Raw genomic sequence first — 15,510 nt, 5'->3', positions numbered from 1 at the left:
TGTCGGGGTGACGATAAAGGGAGGATGGTCTGAGTGGCTCAAAGGCATAGCTGCATTTGTTAAAAACGCAACTAATGTCTCTGTGTGACCATGCTGTATTTTCAGCTTGTCATCATGGCTGGGACTGTTCTGCTCGCCTACTACTTCGAGTGCACAGATACTTTTCAGGTGCATATCCAAGGTTTCTTCTGTCAGGATGGCAATTTGATGAAACCATATCCTGGAACAGAGGATGAGAGCTTCATTTCACCTCTTGTGCTCTACTGTGTGCTGGCTTCAACTCCAACAGCTATTGTAAGTATAAGAAATTATTTGAATTCTCCACGACTTCTCCATAAATAATAGCAATAGTCCTGTAATTTCTTTGTCTGCTCTCCTCTCTTTTCAGCTGTAATTGATTTACACTTAGCCAGGTCTCTGTTTTGCCTTATGATCTTCATCAGTTATCTCCAGAAGTAATTATTCTGAGGTAATCACAATGCAGGATTGAGGGGTAGAGCTTGTTAAGCCTTCTACAATAGCTTGCTCACTTCAGTGATTAGTTGTGAATTGCCTGGGCTCCAGAGGGGCTCTAATGCAAAGGTGATGTATTAGTGGAAGTAAGAAAACAGGATAAAGCTGAAGTAAAACCTGGGTTGGACATAGATTATATCCAGGATTATTTGCTGCTATATTAAAAGGACTGTTGAAGGGCTTTGGAAGGCTTAGATGATCAGAAAGATGCTCAATACAAAGAAAAATATTAATGCTATTTTCTTTTTTTTATAATCTCTTTATTTTTGGCAGTTACATCCACTTAACATCTTTTACGTGTTTTTTTTTTTTTACTATCCAACCAGTAAGATGCAGCGTACCTTTTCTGAGCACATGAAGATATTCAGTCATCTGGATGCATACAATTCCTAACAGATTATTGTAGTCACTGATTAGCAAAACTTTGGCCCTTTTACATTTTCTGTGCAGAAAGTTGCAAATTTCACAAATAGCCAGCCCTGCTGCATTTGTAATTGATAAATTCCTATTAGACTGTGTCTTTATGTACTTTATTTTGGTTTATTTCATTCTCTTTACAAAACAAATTATAAAGAAATACATTAACTTTGTTTTGCATCCCTTTCAAGCTGTACATGATGTATTTACTTGTGAAAAGTGAATGCTCCACTATAGTCCATTTTAAGTTTTGGTCTGCAGTAATTTTAATGCATGAAACAGTGTAATATAGAATGTGGTAAGAAATGTGAAAGGGATCTGCAGAAGAGGCTATAGTTCTTGGTACAGGACACAAACAAGTAGGCATTTTGAATTGGGTTACATCATGAATTTATGAAAATCCTCTGCAGTAACAGTGTTATTTTCTGTGTTGAAACTCAGTTGAATGTAAGACTTTAATTTTACTTTGTTCTGCAGTGATAGATGATTTGCAAATGAAAAAATAAATACTAATTTCTCCAACTCCTGCCCCCATAAACATAGTGCCATTTTTAAGGGAAATTACTTTCACAGGCAGTGTTTGTAAAGGGAGATTGAGTGTCACTACCATGCCTTGATGCCATAACAATGAAGTTAGTGGGAGGTTTGTCCCTTGGTTCAGTGATACGGCATTGGATGGGTAAGTGGTAATAAAAGTGTTGCTCTTTATTTGGATCTTCTGTTTAAATCCTTGCTCTGAAAAGGATTTCAGGTTTTGCTCCGCTGTATTGGCATTTTCTTTCTGTTCAGTGACCCAAGAAGTTTTTTCTACTCTTGTTTATAAAAAGCTGAATTAGAGTCTTCTTGAGGAGATGAACAATGCTATTATTGTAGTTGCCATAGCCCATGTTAAACACAAGGAATGAAAGACTGTGGTGAATGTCAAATAAGGTTTTTTGGTGCAGAAGAGACCTTCAGCTTAGTGCTGTGTGGAGCTGGTATGACTAATACAAGGCAAGCTGCACAGAAGTGCTAGCCTGGGTCATCACCCTAGATGATTGGATCCAGTGCTGGATATATGATAGTAAGCTCTGCTTCTTGGGATATGCTATGTCATCACACTGGCTATACTGCTTCAGCTAGAAGAGACATAGTCAGACACAGCACAGGGCTCTGTGCACTGTACTTCATTGTGATCTCCACATATAACCTCAAGGAAACAATAGATCAAACTTTACTGAGAAAACATTTTTCTTTCAATTTTTAATGTAGTATGTATTAATACATTATTTAATGTATTATGTGCATCATTTGTATTACAGTATTGTATTATTAATATATTATTTAATGTATTATTACTTACTATTGGGCTAATCTTCAACCAGAGCATATGTCAGAGGGATCTTTTTATATCCCCCTGGCTGGTGCTCAGCACAATGTATTATATGAGCAATTTAATTTTAAATCTCATTCCCATCTTTGTCTGAGAGACTTTCCTCTCCTTTCAGACTTCTGCTTCAGCTAGTAGTTGACTCTGCAGACTGAGTGTTGGCAATGATCGTTAATAGAAAGCTAGTAAATGAGACAGGAAGTGAGCTTGGAGGCTCCCTAAACTCTGTCCTTGCATGACACTGCTGGTCAGACCACTCAGAATGTGAGTATCCTCTGCTGTCATCTGGCACACACGAGTGCTGCCTGTCACTCAGATTGTCACAGCCTGAGAAGAGATGTTTGATCCAGTTGTATCTCCCAAGGATTTCAGTGAAAGGAGCAAGTACAGCCATTTCTATTTATACTGTGATGATTATACTCTCTCTCTCTCAAAAAAAAAAAAAAAAGAGAAAAAAGCCACCAACAAAAGAACCCCCACAGCTGTGCTTTGTGGGAGGGAGCTTTGCATGGATTCACTGTGGGTTAAGTTGTAGCTTCACTTTCTACACTTTGCTGTCGGGCATAATCACGGATACCCTGCAGCTCCACTGTGAAGAAATTACTTAAGTCGAAGGTAATGCCAGTCCCTCCTTACAGATTCTTGTTTCTCCTCTGCAAGACACTTGTTTCACTTTCTGACAGAAAACTGGTTGGTTTGGCTAAGAGGATTTACATTAGTGAATGTGATCTCTTTGTGTTGCCTGCATATTGGGTGGTGTCCTGACACCTCAGTTAGCAGTGTTTCTGGAGCTGTTGAACGTAGTCTAGGAGTCAGTACAGGCTCCCTCATCTGAGACACGAGCAGTGTTTACGTGCAGTCCTGTGTGCACAGGTCTGGAGAGGAGTCAAGCATAGCTGTGAGGCGTTATGATGCTTGCAAGCCAAAAGGGAACATCTTTGTGAATTTAATGGAATATCTTTGTGACCCAGTCATTTGGCTGTGACAGTGGCCATGGGGAAAACAAATGCATGTATTTTATTTCTTTCCTGACAACACTCCCCGAAGTGCTGTTGTGAGTTGGTACCACTGAATATGCATTTCCCTGCACTTTTAGTGGCACAATAAATGACACTAGCCTGTTTTGCTGCGGGTTTGTTGTTCTTGAAACGTGATGCTGCTGACTCTGTTTAACCGTTTATTTCTGCTACACTGGGTAGTTAATCATCATACATCACAATTACACAAATCTTTTAATGCTCCTACTGATAACCTCTTAGTCTCTGTTAATGAGAGTTTCTTGCAAGGGGAGATGCCTGAATCTCATGACAACACTATTAAATAAATGAAAATCATATATGCTTGACTCCATTCAGTGAAAAGCATTTTTCTCTCAAATGTTCCACCGAGGATAGGTCAAGGGCTTTCATCTGCCTTATTCATTCTTAATTTTCTTAGTGCAGTGGTATTAGCATCTTTGCAGCAAAGTAGTAGGATATGGTGAATTTAGTAATAAATTGCACCTATATAAGGAAGAATTTGGAGGGTTTTGTAAAGAAACAACTGACCATTTTATTTCACCTTTAATGATTTATCCCCTAAATTATACATCTTCAGACCCAAGTATTAAATTTTGCTGTTGGCACTGGTAGAAGAGGGGGATTCCCGGAATCTTGTCTGGTTTGTACTGAATTTGTAGTTCAAGTCTGTGGCCTTGCGAGAATGGCACAGAACTTTGGTCGTTGCCTCTGCTGCATTTCAAAGGATCAAAAGGTTCAAACTTTCCAAAACCTGCTTTTGTCTTAGGCTTCAGGTGGCCTAAAGTAACATGTTTTCACATTTGGATAGCTGACATCTGCATTGCAGAGTTTTAGACAGACAGCCCCTCGTTTTGGTGGTTATGGGTACTTCAGGAAGGGTGAAATTAGTCAGAGGATTATTGCATTTTTTTTTTTTTCAGAGTTAGAGGTCTTAGAATGGAAACTTTTTTCTGGAGGTAAACATAGCACAGGTATTTTACTCAGCTGGTTTTCTTGTGATAAGGAATGTAAAAATTAAGAGTAGCATGTAGATTTAAGCACCAGAGCTTGAGTTCCATGGTCATGTCTGGTGAGCTTTAAAGTGACCTGTCCAACTGCAGCATGTTATGCACAGCCCGGGAGAAAGTATAATATTTCAGTGCACTGTCAAGTCCAAAATATTGAGGTGGGGAGGGGTAAGAAATAATAATTCTTATAATTTTTGCTAGTTTGAGAACTTTATGAAAATAATGTTTGAAGTGGAACAAGTTACTTTGCACAAGCGTAAAATTTTCAAGCCATTTCCACAAAAATATTCTGCAATGACTCTGCCACATTCATTAGTGTCTCTCAAGACTAGCTTTCCCTGTTACGAGGTTACTGCAAATCAGCCGATTCCCCAGTTGGTACTAGAAACTAAAATATCCTTCCAGAGTTCAGACCTGCTGCTTGCATTGCTCCATCCATTGTGATCTCTCTGCTCACCTGAGAGAAGCAGAGAGGCTTGGGAGCAGAGCCGTCTCACTGAAATGAATACTACTGAACAACAGTAGAAAGCTTCAAGGGCACAATTCTTTGTTTCCTTAAAGTAGAATAGAAACTGCCACTACTGTTTTCATGCTGTCTTCAGCTTCTTTACTTCCATTTCCAGGGAGGAAGTGGCAGCCCACATATAATTGTTAACTGGCCAGTCCTATTAATTTGTGCAAAGAAGTACTGGTTTTCAGATAATGTTGGAATCAGCCAAACCAAACTGGTCTCATTATCAATTAGAAGGTGAGTTACAGGGTTGATCAAATCTACTTGAAGCAGGAGGGAACAGTTCAAACTTCTCTCTGTGATTTGCACTTACATCCCAGGCTTCATGAACATCATTCTTTTAGATGGTTTTCGTATCCTCTCTGCCACCTTGCTTTCTTGCCTTTGGCTTAGTACAGCCATGTTATTACAGTGATTTATTTCTAGAGGGGAAGCCAGGGAATTTCTGCCTGTGTTGGCTGATTCCCCTGTGGCAGCTCAGCAGCAGATGCCAGGAAAACCAAAAGCAGCTAATGCAGCTCAAAGCTCTCTGACAGTAGCTTCTTCCCAGCTTTTTCAGGCAGAAATTCCTAGGCTCTGCTGGTTATGATGCTGCCAGAAGACACAGGCTCCTGTGCTACAGTCTCCTACCTACCATGCTTCACCCCTGTGCCGGCACAGCAGGCTGGGCAGCAATGAGGAGGAGAGGTCAGTGTCCATGCCTGGAGAGTCCCTTACTCCTTGTTAAGGAAGGATATGTCCTTCTTCCAAGGAAATGCACCATGCATGGTGCTCATGTGGTCCTGGCTTTCAGGGCTTGCCTCCATTTCAGCTTGGTCCCAGAGAAGGGGATCTCCAAGGACATTTGGCTACACCTTCCTTTTATTTTTGGGAAACAGAGCTGGGGTTGCTCACAGGGTGAGGCTGGAGGGAGAGCCCCACTGCTTGTCGGGTGTCCCCTGTGAGTGGTGGCTTGTCTCCCTCTTTTTGAGACTTGCCAATGATGCAGCTTGTGAAGTAGGGAATGACAAGCTGGGCTATGTAGGAGTGGGGCAAAAGGTGTGCCTGTTAGCCTGTGTAAATGTTTATATTCAGGTACTTGCACACCATTCTGAAAAACAATAAATACACCCTGTTTATTTGGTGTAACACTTTCAGGCGCTTCTACTGCCAGTGTCTCCAGGACTTCTTAATGGGCCCAGTCACATGCCAGCTTCTGAGGAACAATACAGAGCTGTGGGGAATTTCTTATCTTGATTAGAACTTCAGTATAATTATTTTAGACAGTTTTACCACAGTAAATTGGTTTTTTTAGCGCAATGATACAGCAGCTGTGGGTTTTGGGCAGACTAGAATCCAAATTGTGGTTTTCATTGCTGGTCCTGCTTTGAGTAGGGGTTGGACTGGAGGCTGTGGGGCCCCTTCCCAGCTAAATCACTGTGTGATTATGTGCCTCTGCATTCTGTAGCGCTAGTGAAAATTTTCTGTTCTTTAACTAATGATGAATGGAGCCATGAGCCCCCATGTAGAGGCTGAAGAGTGTCTCTCCAACAGCAGGCAGCTGTGCAAATGTAGTCCTCAGATATACTGTGATGCAAAAGGGCAGAATTGCTTTCGCCCCAGTGCGAGGCAGTGCAGATGAAACACCTGTTGGAGCACTTTGCAAAGGTCACCTTTTGGTGAACGGACCTGCTCTTCACAGGGATAGTTGCGTGGAATCGTTTTGAAACTGGCTGATTGGGGTTAAGAGCCCCATAACTCTCATCTGCTTAATTCTTTGTTTTTGAGTGCTCTGCACATAGCTTGTCTCACAGCCAGTGCCTTCTGTATATCTGCTCCTCCCCCTTAGCTACTATTTGAATGGCACAGACTTGATTGAATCAATTTAGTTCTTTCTATTTGTGACATTAAAAATGTAGCCACATATACAGAGGATTCAGGAAATGTCATGTAGCTTGCTGAAACGTGCCCAGAACTGAGAGTGATGATGTCCCAAGACCCAAGTTCAGTTTTGTTTGTTGCCAGAGATTTTTGTGTGTAATAGCATGCCTCTGGATGTGGTTTCTATGTAGGAAGTGTTGCTAACAAGGATTGACTGTGTCACAAGCATGCTGTTAGAGTAAACAAGTTGAAAGATTTAAAAACTTCCAGAAATCACAATAATGTAAAATTAATGCATATAAAAGACAGATCCCGTCTGTACTTCACATAATTCTTCCCAATATGGGATCTTCATCATCTTGCTATGATTGGAAATGCCATCAGTTATACTTTTTCATGAAAAGCAACAAAAGGACATTGTTTCACAGGGAGACTTCAGGCAGTCGCAGGCTTTGGGCACAAATGCGCTTCCTGCATCTCTTCTGTGCACCCTATATAATGCTCCTCATTCTTTATCTGTGTGGAACTGCAGCTGAAATGAAAACTGTGGCAGCTTTCACACAGATTTTGGCTACTGGAGGAGAGGTAAGCTAAAACCTGTCAGGGGAGTAAAGCAGGGGTACAGTCCTCAGCTTTGCTAGAGGATTTGAATTGATGTACAAGACTAAAGTCCTGAATGAGAGAAACTAGTAGAAGGAACAAAATTCTTAAAGCTGGACTCATACTTGGCTGCCAGCACCATCTATAATTACTTTTGATACATACTAAATGGAATATAACCCTTCAAGACTGCCCGTCACCCTCAACCCACTGCATAGTTCCTGCAGCAGCACTGCTGCAGGATGCCGCTCTTCTTCAACCTCCTCTTGGTTGTAACCCAGATTAATTCCTGGATGGTTTATCTTAGTTTATCCTTACAGAAACAGCTCTTCTTGCTGTTTACACCAATCTATTTTTAGAATACAGTTGTGCAAATAATCATTGGAAAGAAAACTGTGAGCTCATCAGAAAGTGTATAGGAAAAAAGATGAAAATGTAAAGATTCCGTGTCCCTTTAAAAGCAATAGTTACATTGTTTTGTTGATTAATTTGATAAATTAACAAACTTGGTAATCTGTACAGGAATGCAGAGAGTATTGTGTGCTCATGTGCTGAGATCTTGAAAGGGGAAATGTGGTATTTCACTGTCTGAAACTATCGGTTCACAAGTTGAAGGACTATCATTTCCAAATCTATCATGGACAAAAGTCTGTTGAAGAGGAAAATGGGACAGATCATTTTATCTGCCTCTTTGCTCAGGACGAGCCAGGAAATAAGGATGTTCAGCAGAGGCTTTTGAGAGTTGAAGAGCAAGTACTTGGTGACAGTCAGTAATAGGAAGGCAGGGCAAATTGAAGAAGTTTTCTCAATGAACGGGTTGAAATCAGCAGAGGAAAAATGACTGCTAGGTAGGTATCTCTATTACATACTGGGGCTTAGAGGCATCATTGTAGTATTTTTGCCTAATAGTAATATGAGAAGGCATGACAGCAAGAGTGTCCAAGCAACATAACCTCATCTTAGTTAAGCTGCTGTTGCATTCAGGAAACCAAGAACAAAATCACACCCAGCAGCACTACCTTTGCTTCCTTATTGCCTACATCACCTCAAGACTGCAGATCACCTGCTTTCAGTCCCCAACCTCCAGTGCAATTTTCTTGCCATTTCTACTATCTAATTAAGCCAGTATGATACAGCAGTTCATTAACCTTGCATTGTTTTCCCAAGCGGAAATACAATAAGTAGTTTGCTTGCTGTTTTCTTTTTCACCCATATCTGTGTATCTAGATTTATATTTCAGATTTAGAACTGAGTTGTACCAAATCCTGGGAGTGCTGATTCTGTTCTGGCAGAAGCTAAGGTACTTAAAAGTGTCAGTGACTGATTTGGGGAGACTGGCTAATCAACTTGGCTGGATGTGGATGCTGCTCATGCAGAATCATCAGGTTTTAAATGATGAGAATCAGCGGAGTTACTTGACTTCATAAATGACCAGAGAAAAAAAAAAATCAGTTCTTTGAGTAGCTATTCAGACCACATTCAATTTTCCACAGCTAGATTAGCTATTGGAACTAGGTGCCCAGGCCCACATGGAATTTTCGGAGAACAGCAAGGCTCACTGTCTAGAGCCCACATTAAACATAGAAGGAAACAAGATCCTCAAATTCAGTCAGCTAAATTCAGTGCCAGAGATGGCACCACAAGAATAGTCCAGTTATGTTGAATCATCTTATGTCACCTCACAAATGCAGCATTGTTATTATACAGCTAAACTCTGTATTAAACCGAAGGTACTCTTCACTTAAAAAATATAGCCTGACAAAATTTACTCCTAAATCTAAGTGGAACTAATCTGTCCACATGGGAGTTGCTAGGAGTATGCCAGACAGCTAAATTTATAGAAATAAAGATGGGAATTTAAGTGGGAAAATACTCAGTTAACTTCTGATGCAAAGGAGCTTTAAAAATTGATGTATTGTTAAAGGAGGACTATTAGTATGTTTTATACCTGTCTCTCTTATTTGAAAAGTCTGAAGTTTTTAAAGTCCACTAACCCATGTCTTCACAGAGTAGAATTTCCTCAGGGTGTGAATTGTCTCAATATGTACATACAGCCCCAGACAGACAGAGTGCTCAAGCATTAATTCAAACTTCTGAATATTATCATAATTCAAATAATAAATTATTTGAAACAGTGTCACTTTTAAACTGCTTTAGTGCAGATGGTCTTTTTCTTAATTCCCAGCCCCATAGTTAGTGAGCTGAGCTTATTGAACTGCTTGCCAATTCTGTTAAGAGCAGATGGAGTGAAACGGGATAAAGGCAATATTTCAGTGCATCTCCCATGCATCAGCTCCCACTCCCAGATGCCATTATCGACATACATTTTACAACTCCACATCTCTAGCCATCAGTGGTTAGAATTATAAAGAGGTTGAGCATATTTGGCTTGAATGTCAGTAATCAATAAGGATGCTCATTTGGCTTAATAAGGATAAATTGTTGCCCTTGAAACAACGTACCATTCCAGCAGTCAAAATGGACTAAGACTAGTTCCTTGATATTTGTACTAACTGTGGGTGTCTGTTTGCATGTGTGTGTGTGCACACAGTTATGTTGTGCATTTATCTGACTGTTCCCTAGCACTATGGATTTCTCCTGTGTGTCTTCCAATGTATTAAATTAATTCCTTTAAGTACTCACCTTTTAAAAGCTCATTTCTTCCACTTCAGGCTGGCTTTTTTTTCTGAAGACTTTCATTACAAACTCTGTCTTTCTAAAAAGCTCCCAGTTTCCCCTTCTAAAGCCTGCTGACAAAACATCGTAGGTGGGATTTTTCAGAAGTGCCTGCTGTGAGTGGTCCGTTGCTGCCTCTAAAGTCTGTGATCAAATTCTGTCCAGCTGTAGCTAGGGCAGATAGGCCTTTGTGCAACAGACTTAAATTAATTCTGAGTGATTAGGAAATACTGATCTTACTCCTATGAGAAGCAGTTACATTTTTTATAGAAAGTATAAGTGTTCTGATCCCCCAGAAATACATAACAGATAAGCATGGCTAACGTCAAGATAAGTAGATCCCTGGAGACTTAATTTTTGATGTTTTAATAAATAAACCAGGACATTTAGTAAATAAAGCAGGTCAGGAGTTATCCTTTGGCTCTCAGACTAGCTGGCATGTGCAATCTGCCGCCAAATGGCTAAACTCCTCTGTGCAAATAGCAGTGGCTGCATGGAGCTTTCCTTGTGGGACTTGTCCCAGGCATTTTCTGAGAGACTATTGTCACCAGGCCAGACCATGTCAGAGGCCATTCTAGCAATGTAACAGTATGACTGACTGGCCATACTGCACCCATTCCCTGGCACTTTTTACTTTATTAGTACAAATATGATGTATTTATCCAGAATTTTCACTGACCTCCCCAAAAGTTTTGTCACTCCAGATCAACTTCCATTGCAGGGATGTTCTTCATCTAAATTTCTTTTTAAAGTTGGCAGGAGCTCTGTAACCTATCTGGCAGACTCAGGCAAGTATACATTTGAGAAAGTGTGGAGGCTGCAGGAAGCATCCAATATTGCTGAGGCTTACTGGTAAACTGTTGGGGTGGAAGTCTGCAGCACTACTTTCCACTTCCCCAGATGTCTAGAAGTCTTCCATCTGTGAAGTCTATACTGTCAGTAAATTTTCAAACCTAATATCAGGACATGACAAATGCCATGCCAATTGCAGTAAAAATGGGAGCTTCTGTGAGCCACAGTATTCATTAAAGTTCTCTTTGCCCCCTGTATTCCAGGAGTTAGTATAACGAGGCCTAATATTTTCTGTGTCTTGCCACTGAATGCAAGAATGACAGATCCTTTTCTTGGCTGGGAGCTGAGTCTGTGTCAGTTCATTGCAAGTGAGTAAGTGTACCCTGACTATGGAACTACAATGTCTGAAAGACACGCTGCTGTGTAGTAGTTTCTGTGGGCTGGAACCAGTCACCCGTGTTTTAATGTCTGCTCATGTAATTTTTAACCTTCTGTTTCTTTCCCTTTCCTGGCAGATTTTTATTGGTGAAATATCCATGTATTTCATAAAGTCAACCCGAGAAACCCTAATTATCCAAGAGAAAACTATTTTGACTGGAGAGTGCTGTTACCTGAACCCACTGCTTCGAAGAATAATACGTTTTATAGGTAAGCATCCTGAGCACTGCAAGCTTAATCCCTATCTGCACCAACACTGAACAAAATATCCTAATAATCTACACACAGTGAATTAGGCTGTGACATCTTTGCAGGCATTTTCCAATTTAGAGGGATAGTCCCCCTCGGGATTTGCAAGGTAGTGGTCAAAATGTGCTGTATCATGCTGTCTGGAGCTGGTTTATATGCTATTCTGCTGAGCTTAATGCTTCTTCTGGACCCTTGAAGAAAGGTTATGCCAATCAAATCTTTATATGAATAATTCCATCATTGCTAGTCTGTGTAAGCTTCCCATTTTACTTCTGAATTGGTCCTTACCAGCCCAGGACACCAGCCCATCTCTTTGGCATTTTTCTTTTCAGCTCTAATGTTAACATCCATAGCTCTGCCACTTGATATTCAGCTGAGCACAGTGTAAAAGAATTCAGAGTCCACTTCAAAATAATGTTCTTATTTTTATTGTATTTGGGTTTTGTTAGAGCTTTTATTGAGTTAATCGCTGAGAAATGAATAAAGAAGTTCTGTCGCTAAACCATTTGGAGGTTGCTTTATATGGTACTTGCAAACTACTATGCCTTTTTCACAGCTGATTAGCAGAAAAAATGCCCTTGAGACCTTACTGAGGAGACTGTTCCATTGAGAGCAGAAAGACAAACAGCATTACAGCTTGTGTTTCTGCTGTGGCCCTAGTTATCTTCTGAAGGCTACCCACTTCACAGCCAGCTCAAACTGCACCCCTCATTGTTTAGAGATAAGGAGGCCTGGTTGCTCACTTACTCTTTCCCTGTAGCATCAAGGTAAGAAGAGGGCAGCTCCGAACTGCACATGCAAGGGACTCTAACTTCCCTCCTTCTTACTTGTTCATGACAAGTCCCAAGTTCATGCATGGGGTGGGATGGCTTGTCTCGCTGCTAGCATGGGCCAGTAGTAAACATGGCTCCCCACTAACCAAGAGGGGATTTGCCACAGAGCATCACAGCACCTCCCTCCCTGTATGCTCTTAGAGGTAAAGCATCCTTGCATACTGCATCTTACAGAGAGCTGGGTCTGAATTCACAGTCTTGAGTTAAAAGAAGCAAGGGGAAAAAAAGCTGGAAATACCTGGATTGCTTCTTCCCTGTCACTGCTGAATTTTTGAACTTTTACTTATCTGGAAGAAGAACATATAGTGTGACTGTGGCAAAGGTTGTGTTGCATCCATGGAGCTCAGCCCTGGCTGCAGGAAGGGATATTTGCTCAGAACATGGAGTTGAAAGTCTTACCATGTGTTAAGGTTTTCAGCAGCAGCAAGTATGTGCTGGAAAGGAGGAAAAGCCATGGTTTTCTTTCTCCCTCTATTCCATTTGTGCCTCCTCCTTTATGAATGGAAGTTAGAAAGTGAACTGCTTTTTTACCTTCTGCCACACAGGGGGTGGAGACAATCCAGCTCTGGTTCATTACTCATGCCTGGCCTGTGTGCTCCTTATGAAAGCAAAAGACATGGGAATGCAGTTGAAAGTAAAATACCCTTGAACTTCACATAACCTCTAGAATATATTGATGGATAGTAAACTGCCATTAAGAGAGAAGTAGAGTACCAGAGTCCACTGGGCCACTCAGGGATGTTTGACTGTTCATCACATTCAGCATGTTGCGAAGTCCTAATCAAAAACTCTTGCCTGAGGGGTCAGCACTAAAAGAGCTTAGACCATGGAGGCTGAGCACTTGCTCTATATGTTTTCTTTTAGTTAGTTTTATTCTTAAACGTTCATGCAACTGTTTCTCATCTGGTAGAAGAGAAGAGGGTAGAGATGGGTAGTGATGATACAGTGGACTCTCAGAGAATGGTAGGATATGAACACTGCTAGAGAAATTGATCTTGGCTTTTCAGTTACATTTGTTTTCCTGAGAAAAGTGAAGTTAACGCTATTAGGAATGGCTTAAAGTATTTGTCTCATCTTTAACGACACTGATTGTTTGCTTGTTTTTTTCTGAAGCCTCCTCCCCCAGCAGAGTTTGTTGAAAAGTGGCTGAAATAATTTATGGAAGGAACTAAAAATAACTGCACATTTGTCACTGACATTCCACCTGCATTTTGAAAACATGACATGGACTGAGCAGCTGTAGCCCATGCTGGATAATCAGGGAAGTTAGTGTCATACAGCAGCTTACTCCAAAAAGAGGCTACCTGGATGCTTGGCTCTGGAGAGACTACCATGTTGCTCATACATGGATTTCCTTGTGTGCATCTTCTCTTGATAAACTTGAGGGTGGTAAGTTACAAAGCTGATTAAGTAGGTTGCCTTCCAAGATACCCTAGCAAGCAGTCTGGCTTGTTACAAAGAAGTTTGCTGCCACTTTAGTCTTGGTACAAATTCACTGGAATGTCCACATCTGATGATTTCTTTTGGCCCAGATGGGTGAGCAAGAGTCTTAAGTGAGTACCTGCAAAAAGTGGTAAATGAACTTTTTGAATACTGCCTTATAAGTCATTACGGTCATTACAGGTATTACTCAAAAGGATGAGAAAAATCCTTCAATGTGTTTGTGTGCTCATGTATAAGAAAAAAAAAAAACACCGCTTCCTGACCCTGCAAGGCACATCATGGAGAGCTTTTGAGAGTTGCTATTCCCAAATTTTATAAAGTCAAATAGGCTTTTTCTCCCTCCCTGACTGTTGCTGAGAGGAGGCGGGATTTTAAGAGTAGTAGCCTAAATGTGCTTTCTACAAAACAAGCAGAAAGTAGTAGATACTTCACTCTTTTGGTGATGTGAAAGGTAAGCACCCTTGTCATACTACCTCCATGGGATCTTTTGGATTTTGTTGCTAGGCTTGAGCCTTTTCCCCTCTTACATAATGAAGCACTTTCTTGCACTTTGATAGTGGGGCAAATAATTAAGCAAAACCAAAAGCCTGTGACTCTTCTGGGATCTTGGCAAAGCCCCATGTTTATTGATTTTTCTTATCTTGCCTACCATACTCTCTGCTTATTCTCTCCTTGTTTTCCTCGAGCCCTCAGCAGCTGTCTGTTTCTAAGATTGTCCCCTCTTGAATTTAGTGGGGATCTTGAATGTTGAGCTTTGTCTTAAATCGTTTCCTGGTTCTTTGTCCACAGGAAGCAGAACCAAAATTTCTTCTTGCTTCCTGGCCCAGGAATGAATTCTAAATGTTGACAGACATTTCCTTATATGGTGAAGGGCTGCCTCTCAATTTGCTTCAGTGTATGTCAAGTTTTTTATTGCAGCCTAGATTGGTGAAACCTGTTATGTTCCCTGTATTTAGAAAATCAATACCTTTATCAGTGAAAAAAAGCTGGCTTAGCTTGGAAACATCAGACTTTGATAAATGTTGCAATTTGTTCCATCTTCCTCTTATCTTTTATAGATGCTTCTACAGACATTTATTTTGAAGATTTTCAGGTCAAACAAGTGGTGCACAATTGCTTTGGAGCAGTTTTTTCTATCTAAAATATTGGTGCAGCACTGCTATTCTTTAGTCACATCATCTCTCCTCCTTCCTCTTCCCACCCCTTCCAGCAGTTTTGTTACAAATTTCTGCTGCCAAAATTCCCCACTTATATGCTGGACCTCTGAGAAACCAAGGGGTAAGTAAGAGTGGTTGTTTTTTGGGCATCTGCCTCCTATCCCTTACTCCCAACTTGACTACACACAGCCTTTTGTATTTTTATTCACCATGTCTTGAGGTAATTTCCCGTTTGGTACTTTGTTAACATCTTGCCATCTTGCATTTGCTTCTGTGTTCTACTTCTTTATTTGTTTTGAAAATAGTTGTTATAAATTATTTTAGCATTATTTCGTGAATGGTTTCAGTCAAGGCTCTAGTCTGCTTGTATACAGCTGCTATCATACCCGCAGGATCATGGATTCAGACCTCCCTGACTCAGTTTGGCAGGGTGACTAGAGTGTGCACTGTGTTGCATTTCATTATATTAGGTTTCTAATCGATGCGATTAAGTTGTATACCTGCAAATCCCTGATAACACGCAAGTAGCCTGTCTCCAGTTCAGATATTTAGAAATGCAACGTGGCTCATGAATTTGTTACGAGTGGATTTTACTTTGGACCTGCATAATTTGGAGTTAACAAATG

At 40.7% G+C, this 15,510-nt stretch overlaps 1 protein-coding gene across 2 annotated transcripts in view; it reads left to right on the top strand.

Moving 5' to 3' along the window:
* Positions 1-15,510, top strand: part of PLPPR1 (phospholipid phosphatase related 1) — a 134,531-nt gene that overhangs the window by 102,424 nt on the left and 16,597 nt on the right. For both annotated transcript variants that reach the window (XM_042788104.1, XM_042788105.1), the window contains 2 exons: positions 106-294; positions 11,280-11,412. In XM_042788104.1, the coding sequence (XP_042644038.1) occupies positions 106-294; positions 11,280-11,412 (322 nt within the window). The remainder of the gene's footprint in view (positions 1-105; positions 295-11,279; positions 11,413-15,510) is intronic.

This window comes from Tyto alba, unplaced genomic scaffold (assembly GCF_018691265.1).
Source record: "Tyto alba isolate M040663 unplaced genomic scaffold, T.alba_DEE_v4.0 Super-Scaffold_13, whole genome shotgun sequence".
Classification (NCBI taxonomy): Eukaryota; Metazoa; Chordata; class Aves; order Strigiformes; family Tytonidae; genus Tyto; species Tyto alba.
This window is presented reverse-complemented; position numbering and strand designations above follow the sequence as displayed.